The 9,530-nt window shown below is 33.6% G+C and overlaps 1 protein-coding gene across 1 annotated transcript; it reads right to left on the reverse strand.

The window, feature by feature from the left end:
* Nucleotides 1-510: 510 nt before the first annotated feature.
* Nucleotides 511-8,735, reverse strand: LOC111902880 (exopolygalacturonase). The gene is made up of 4 exons (XM_023898690.3): nt 8,596-8,735; nt 8,169-8,489; nt 1,046-1,555; nt 511-951 (listed from the first exon to the last, which is right to left on the reverse strand). Exons 1-4 carry the CDS (start codon nt 8,728-8,730, stop codon nt 730-732), a joined length of 1,188 nt encoding a protein of 395 aa, XP_023754458.1. The 5' UTR covers nt 8,731-8,735; the 3' UTR covers nt 511-729.
* Between the last annotated feature and the right edge of the window lie 795 nt (nt 8,736-9,530).

A 9,530-nucleotide genomic window follows, 5' to 3' on the forward strand; every position in this document is an offset into this window, starting at 1 on the left:
ATATATTAATGAATTTCATTTGTAAATTTATATTAATTAGTTTTATTAATATAAATTAATTAAGACAAATTACATAAATGGTCATTGTGGTTTATTATATTTATTGTTTTTCTTTCAAAACTTTACTTCAAAAAATACTTAATTTTTACACATTCATATTCAACATGATTATTTAAAACATAATAATAATTTTTGAGAAATTAAATATCCTCCTACCATTTGTTCCTACTTTTCCTCCTACCATATCAAATGTTGACAAGTGGATTAAATGATTATTAATTTCATTAAATGTCTAATTAAATGTGACACATGTTAACATTTGATATGGTAGGAGGAAAAGTAGGAACAAACATTTGATTAGTATAGATTGATTTACTTATTCATCATTTCATTTATATTTATTTCAAAATTTTATTTTAGGAAATAATTAATGTCAACACCGTATATTTAACTTTTTTAATCAATCCGTATAATACACGGATCTCACACTTACTTAAGAAATATATATACATAAAACATATCAATATAGTTGCAACGTATATAATTACTAATTAATGCACCCCACAATCTTTTTAATTACCAATTCACTCCATAATAAAAGTCAACAAAACAAATATCGCGCAGGGAATTTTCAAGCACGATGCAATATCTCCAAACTCGTATACTCCTTTCCAAGTAGTTACCTGAATGATTCGATCCTCTTATTTCCTATGACAATTCCACAAATACTCAAGGACAAGCCGGAGGTACGACTTGACCAACGACTTTAGGCTTGATGTTTTTACACTCAGAAGTGGCAGGTCCTCCAGGTCCTTGCAAATTGATGTCAGCAATCTCAAAAGTGTCGCATGTTCCTGGGCTGCAAACAAACTTCACTGCTACCTTAGTTGTTGATGATCCCTTGATCCTCCTAAAGCTCACATTTGACAACTTCGTTTTTGAAGGTCCTTTCTAGTAGTCATAAACGAAGAATATATATGTTCAACCCTTTATGTGAATATAACTAAAGTAAGTGACTAAGTGTGTGGAAATATATGTTTGATACCTGGCATTTCCCAGAAGGGCAGTATTCTTGATCAACCAATATCGGGGTTCCCACTTTCTGCATGATGATATCTTCAAAATGCATGTCAGTGGCGCTACCTGGTGTGCCAGCTGGCCAGGATTTGATCCTGAGTCCATTGTCAGTGCCGGTGATGGTGCAGTTTTTGATCCAGATTCCTTGTACAGGTGCTTCATTTGGGTATCTACCGAGGCTTCCAATACTAATGCCATGTCCTGGTCCGCATGTCACTGTGTCGATATGGACGTTCTTGCTTCCATCTCCAAACGAAATGCAATCATCACCTGTTTTTATGTTTGTGTTTGTGATGTTGAGCCCATTTAATCTCCCGATGTGAATTCCATCCGTGTTGAGACTTGTTCCAGGTGCATTAATGGTAACGTGGTCAAGTTTGCTATTGTCACAACCCAATATATTCATGTGGAAGAATTTGCTATTGGTGGATGTTAAGTCTTTCACCACTGCGTTCTTGCAGTTAGTCAATCTGATATTCTGAGAATTAAAGGAACACAGAAATATGGTATATCATTATAGCAAATCAATAAATTGCACATTGTTCTCGTTTTTGCACATTTAAAAAAAAAAGGTGAAAATTATAAATTTTTTGTACTATCCAGAAAAACTCGGACATTTAAGTTCCATGGGTAAAATAGAAAACTTGCCATTTAAATAAGATTTAGGATTACATAAGGATTCCAATATCACAATTTGTTTAATATTTATAGGATAGATGTTTAATGTTTTCTCATTCAGTTTTATCTTAGAATAAAGTGAAACTTGCAGCCAAAGGAAATTTCCCGGATTTCGTTTTTTCCCATGTTTGGTGCTTGCTTTGTTTCTTTGTGCCCTGTTTCTTTTCTGTGTTTTTCTTCACCTGTACGCAGGAGATCAAAGACTATTATCCAGGTTGAAACTTACATTTGGTATCAGAGAACAAGAACAGAGAACCCGACACCATGGAAGGACCGAAGATTCACTATCCCGTCTAGACCAGAACCAACTATGTTGGGTGGGCAATTAAGATGAAGATGTCTATGCAAACACAGGATGTTTGGGATGTGAATGAACCTAAGAATCCCCAGAAACCGATTGGTGTCAAGAGGCCGCAATTTACCAAAACATCCTTGAAGAAATCGTATTGTCGATAGCGGAGAAGCAAATTGCGAAAGAAGTGTGGGAAACACCGAAGAGTATATATATATATATATATATATATATATATATATATATATATATATATATATATATATATATATATATATATATATATATATATATATATATATATATATATATATATATATATATATATATATATATATATATATATATATATATATATATATATATATATATATATTGGGTGTAGATCGAGTTCGAACAACAAAGGTACAATCCGTAAAGGTTTAATTCGAGATTCTTAGCATGAAAGAATCCGAGATGGTTGATGATTTCTTAGCAAAATCAGCAACACTGTGAGCAACATCCGGGCATTGGGAAGTGTACATGGTCAACCATATCTTACGTGTCATCCCCCGTTCAAATTGCATCAACCATTGAGCAATTTGATGATCTCGATACCATGTTTGTTGAAGAGGTTATCGGGAGACTAAAAGCACATTAGGAGAGAATCTGTGGGCATGTTGAAGTCGAAAGAAAAGAAACTCTTACCCACAAAGAATTGACCAAAAGAAATAGGAAACAAAGTCCAGATCAGTCCTGCTCTTCAAACAAGAACAACCGCGTAATCTCCTACAATGCTCAAGGTCGTTGAAGAGGTAGGGGTAGAGGTCATGGATAATATGGCAGTCAAGGAAGAGGTGGTAATAACGTGAACACTCGTGGCACGAATGAAAATCAATAGAAGCATAATCCAGTTTTACAAGTTAACAATGAACTAGCCCTACTCTTGGTAGCAATCAACAAATTCAAGAGCACAGAAGTGTTCTTGAATGAGAAAAACGTGAACCTACAGCTTAAAACAGAAGATCAAGAGCAAAATAACTACAAGGTATAGTATCTTGATAACGACGTAAATCACATGAAAGGTGACAAGACTAAGTTTCAAAATCTCAATGACGCAACCCAAGGTTATGTAAAGTTTGGAGATGGTTCGAATGATAGAATTGAACGAAAAGTATCAATTTTATTCCGTTGTAAATTGGTGAAAATCGACTACTACAGAATGTATACCATATACCAAAGTTATGTAGTAACATCATTAGCTTGGGACAAATTGCACAAAATGGTTATCGGATCATAATGTTTGGATTATACTTGTGGATACATACATTAGTGGAGAAAAAAGAAATCATACATTAGTGGAGATGACCAAAATCATCTTAAAGGGAATTAAAGTACCTGATTATTTATGGGGTGAAGCAGTAAGACATAGTGTTTATGTGTTAAATCATGTAACTACAAAAGCTCTTGGCAACTCCACTCCATATGAGATGTGACATACTGTTTATGTGTTAAATCATGTAACTACAAAAGCTCTTGACAACTCCACTCCATATAAGATGTGGACAGGAAGAAAACCCAACATTGAGTATTTGAGGGTATGTGGGCGAGTCGCTCAGATGAGATCAAGGAAGCAATCTGAAAAAATTTGAAGACAGGAGTGTGAAAGTGGTACATCTTACTATCTTAGAGTCGAAAAAGGATCAAAAGCATATAGATTATTTAATCCTAATACCGGAGCTATTCAGTAAAGATGTACAATTCGAGGAAGATATGGAATCAGATTTCTAAAAAGCAATCAAGATTCAAACCAATCGATCCAAATGTGGCTTTCAATGTAGAAGGTTACACAACACAAAAAATCAAGTTGATGAGGACATACTTTGACACAGCCGAAACAAACACCACCAACCCCAAATCAGAAATTAGTTCTCATGGATCCATGCAATCTACCCCCAACAACCTCAGCAAGTGATCATGCATCTAATTCAACAAGCACCACCTCAACATAATCAAATGAGTTCTTGAAGTACATTGGCTGATATATATGATGAGACTGAGAAATTATTAATCACGCACGATAGTGAAGAACCAATTATTTACTTTGTAGCAAGTATGAGTCACGAGTGTGTTAATGCCATGAAAAGTGATTTAAACTCATGAAAAAAGTAAAATAAAACTTGGGGTATAAGAAAGCAATCATTTGCGCCTAAAATCCAACCTATAAACTTATATATAGTTCTTTATTTGCCATATAAAACCTTGTGAAATCTTACATTCCTGCCTTTTAACCCGATCAAATTCGAATTTGATCACTCCAAGCTTGGCACACATTTTGTTAAAATTAGCCTTTGTCAAAGCATTAGTGAGTATGTTCATCTTTTGCTTCTTCAAGTGAACAAGTTGAACGGTGATTTTCCGTTTTCCACATATTTATTCCCGAATGAAATCGAACTTTTGATAATGTTTAAGAACTTCAAAAAAAGATAAATACTTTCATATATGCACATAGAGTAACAGCGCAAACAAAAGCAAAATAGGAAAAAGTTGACCTAAATTATTCCAATGAGGTCAAACATAAAACCTCCCACTTGTGCTCTGCTCGATCTTTTAGGAATGTGACCCCATGCTTAGTTTTCTTATCAACTATGAAGTTAAAAGTGAAAATAAGGCTCCAAAACTCATCAATAATCTCTCAATTGGAGGCTATTTATCTAATTTACTACCACCCAACCTTAAACTCTAAAAACCAAATTTCTTTAGGTCTACGTATTCTCTTCAAGTACTTGGAATGTCAGTTGAAGCTATGCACAACTTCAAATCTCTGTCGTTATCTATGGGATTATTTGTACCAAGGATCTTTTTTAGATTAAATTTCCCATCACTTATTAGTGATCAGATAAAGTGACACCTCTTTTGAAAGAGCTTGTAACATGGGACTGTACACTAATTGTCACAAGACAATACACCATCTTTCTTCTGCATCCCGAGTTCCAACATGATGTTCTTTACCCGTATTAGCTCCTTCTTTTCTACTTTAATAGTCATCTACTATTCTTTTGTGGTTAAAAGAGCTTATTGATCCAATAGATTCCAATATTACAGCACCAAGGCTTTTTCGATCTAGTATATTTCAATTCCCCTACTTTATCGTTTAGGGTTTCTTGTCGTCGAATGGTTCGTGTAACCTCTCCCGGTAGAGTTAGTATTCGATTTGAAATTTTTAAAACCCGAAGTTGTGACCTTCAAGTTCATTAACCTCATCCTTCGCATCATTAGCTTCGATACAAATTAAAATGGTTTAAGCATTTCACTAAAAGATAAACAATTTCACACATAGCTTAATAATGAAAATGACATTATATTGTTTAACGTGGTTCACATGATTAGTTACATCCGCAGGTAGAGAGAGAGAGAGAGAGAGAGAGAGAGAGAGAGAGAGAGAGAGAGAGAGAGAGAGAGAGAGAGAGAGAGAGAGAGAGAAAGAGTTTATTTAAACAAAAATACATAAATAGTTGTTATGATTGGCATAAAATACCACACGCAAAACGATTTTGAGTAATAAATTCTCAACATGGTTGTGACTGTCGTTTCAACTTTCTCTTCTTTTTTCTTGTTTTCCATTTTATAGTTATACAAGAAAGAAGATCTATGTAATTTCATTATATTAAGGGTAAATAATGAACAAACGACAATAAAAAACCAATCGGTGCCCTAACGTCTTTTACCCTGACTTCTTTTACCCTAAGAGTTTCCTATCCTTGCCATGGCTTTGGTGTGGCATGGGAGGATGGGAATTGATTTGTTTTTATTCGGGATGCATAATTTAGTCATTATTTTATTTTGAAATGAATCAGTATGTCTAGAAGTCACATATGGTGTCACGTTTCGGATTTCGGTCTGACTAAAGGTGGTCTCTGTTGATTGATTAAGCTTAGTATGACAAGGTTCACTTCTTTTGATAGGGTAGGTGATTTATTGATGATATCATTGGGAGGCGATCGACTATATGAGATGACTTATCTGTCCTAATGAGAAGTTAGGAAGTTTGATCAGGCTCTACATGTGTGGTAGAGGGAGCAGTAAGGAATGATTTCGAGGACGAAATCAATTTTAAGTGAGGGAGAGTTGTAACACCCGTTTTCCAGGATGGATCGATTTAGGGTATCAAGGAGTGAAAATGTTGATTTTTGCAAAAAATCAAGTGTCAAGACATGACCAGTGGGTAGTCACGACATGACAAGAGGGATGTTCACATCGTGAGGTCGGCCCAAAGGATTGTTTGTGACTGAGTTGGCTAAGTTAGAGCGAGTCATGTTGGAATCGGGTCGAGTGAACTCTCACAACGTGACAAAGGGTTAGGTCACGACGTTAGGATCATTGGTTGGCATTATGGGTTGTTGTCTTTGACTTTAACCATTAACTTTTGTCGTAGGTTGACTTTTGTTTAAATTTCTATTTTTTAGAAGGAATACTTAGGGTTTATTTTATGTGGATTGTAGGAGTTGTTATCTTATCTGAATATGTGGCTATCATGTATGTAATACTAGACATAGAACCATTTAAATTCACTCCATTTTGATTAAAAACCACAATTTTTTTTCACTTTTAGCTTCTTCTTATTGCTTTTGAATTCATATTATTTTTTATTTTCTAATTCATCTCCAACATATATGTATTTCGAATATGTTTTTTTATTAGACTTCTAGTAGAAGCTTCATAACCTCCCCCGACACCTATCTTATGTATTCTTACTTTGTTTTTTCTGATGGATTATGGAAATAGGTTTATCGGGTTTTCAATGAACAAATTTAATCTTTCACTATAGTTTTTTTTGTAATAAATTTCAATATAACGAACTATATGTAGTTGGAAAAAAGAGTTTTATACACGGTTTGTGGTGCAAAATTAAACTTATAAAACTCAATAAAAAATATATATAAGAAGCCTAACATAAGCTCTAATAGAGGATATAAGAAATATGGTAGAGATATTTGATTGAATTTTTTGTTAAAATCATATGTTTTTGATGGTTCTATATCTAATGTTAGGTAGCCATATATTCCCCAATATATATATATATATATATATATATATATATATATATATATATATATATATATATATATAGAGGTTATGTTATTTTGTTTTCACTATCTATTGTGTTAATTTATGATTGATTCTGGAGTAATCATTTTAGTTATTTTAATAAAGTAATTAATACATATTAAATGTTAAGATATAATGGATATTAATTACATCTTTATCATTTAATATGCGATAATTACTTTCTTAAAATAACTAAAATGATTGTTCCATAATCAATCATACATGCACAAAATAGATTGTGAAAACATTTAAACCTATATATATATATATATATATATATATATATATATATATATATATATATATATATATATATATATATATATATATATATACACCAACAGTGTTTGAAAGGCTGGGTTATATATAAACTAAACAAAGGATTTTGAGGTTGGGAATTTTGTCGGAAGAAGAAATATATAGAAAAGAGAACCATTAATAGAGGGTAGAAGCTTCTTATGTTGTGCAAAAAAGGAAAGGGAAAGGAAGCTTTGCAAAAGCTAAGGCCGAAGCTCACTGGGCGATGAAAAAAAAAACAAAAAAACTTAAACTGCATGAAAAGCAAAAAAAAAAAATAAATGAATGATAAATAAAAACAATTGCATAAGCCTAAAGTTTTGGCAACTTATGTATTTCAGTATTTGACTGAAACTCTACTTGACATATTTAAAACCCGGTTAAATCTGACATGCAAGTTTTACACGGTGGGTTTGTTATATTTTCATAAATAAAACCATTAACTTCGAAGTACTTTTAATCATTCAATTCTTTTTATTAGTTTTACAATGTGCACATGTAATATATTTAACTCTTTTTTACAGCAAAACTTTATTAAAAGAAAGAGATATTACCTAAAAGTCTAAACCCTTTAATTAACTTGGACATAATTTTAATTGTCTATTGGAATAAAACAAAATTTTAATATTATTAATCACGCTTTTACGTTTAACCGTGGAAGGATCATAAACTAATATGTTGTAGTTTATAAGATGCTTACACCAATATTGAAAAGTTTCAAAGAAACACAACTTACAGCTGGTAATTTGCATACTCCAGTAGAGGCGCAGTTGTTACTCTTCCAAGTTGCCTGGCCTTGACCATCGTAATTACCACCAGTCATAGTCAACTTATCGACACCCTCGATCTCAATCCAACCATCCGTTTTGAACTTTGCAACCTCCGGTGGGGCTTTGATAGTTGCTCCGGTGGCCTTGATCTCAATCGGACCCTTGCATGGACCTTTCAGTTGAATAGGAGCTGCGAAATAAGTCCCTGGTGGAATTAAAACCGTTTCTGGTAATAATCCTCCACCTAATAATCCTCCACATGCTTCTTTCCAAGCGCTCATAATAGCCTAAATTAAACTCCATGACAAATATAACAGAAGAATATTGACGTCGGATTCATTTTTACTACCGTTAGTAGAAAACATTTATCAAGACAATTTATTTAACTATTACCGGGCCATCATCGGTTTTGCCATCGCCCTTGGCACCTTTAGTTTTTATGTCCACAACCGCTGCTTGGTACTTTGCAATCAGTGGGATAAGAAACAAAGAAAATACTGCTCTTCCAATGGGTTTTGTTTTAACCATTTCAGTGGATGTTGTTATATATAACTAGTTGTTTTTGTTCTTTATTATGAGGATTCTAATGCACCAAATTAGAGATGATAAAAGAGGCAATGCGTTTATAGGATATATATAGAAAATTCCTAAATAAATTAAGGCAGCAAGTTTATTTAGGGAACTATTCTTTCACCATTTCACCAAACATTTGAGACAAACGTTTCAGATTCTAACATCCATGTCTAAGGTGATTTTGGAATTTCATGTGCTCGTATTGTATTTAGCCATTTTTTCTACTTTAAAAATTCTAATATTGGTTCTCGTTGCATCATTCCTGATTTGAGCCTTTTGATTGATCCATGTTCACATTTGAAGAAACTATTGTCGATCATATCACCTTAGTGGTTCATATATCACTACAAGAAATCACCACAATAGCGGCGACGCCTTTAGTGCCTACACCACATATAGCGGCGACATTTAATGTACGCTTTTGATGTAGTTATTGGTGGTGTCACTGCTAAAAGCGTCACCACTATTGATACTAAACAATGATCCGAGTGCTTAGTTCCAACGAAAACCTAACCGTTAATAGCATGATGGATTCAATGGTTGGCAGTTGATTCGTTTGTTGGAATTGTCGCCATCAGCCTATCAATGCTAAACCCCCCAAATTAAAAAAAGCCGCAACATCTTCCCTCAGCTACTTTCTCTTATCACCGCTAATACGTTGCTCCTTTAGAGCCCCTTCTCCCCCGATCGATCAATTCTCATTGAGCAATAATAAAAACCGACAATCTAAGTCCATTGCGTCCCAGTAAGGATGA

Source organism: Lactuca sativa, chromosome 7 (genome assembly GCF_002870075.4).
Source record: "Lactuca sativa cultivar Salinas chromosome 7, Lsat_Salinas_v11, whole genome shotgun sequence".
Classification (NCBI taxonomy): Eukaryota; Viridiplantae; Streptophyta; class Magnoliopsida; order Asterales; family Asteraceae; genus Lactuca; species Lactuca sativa.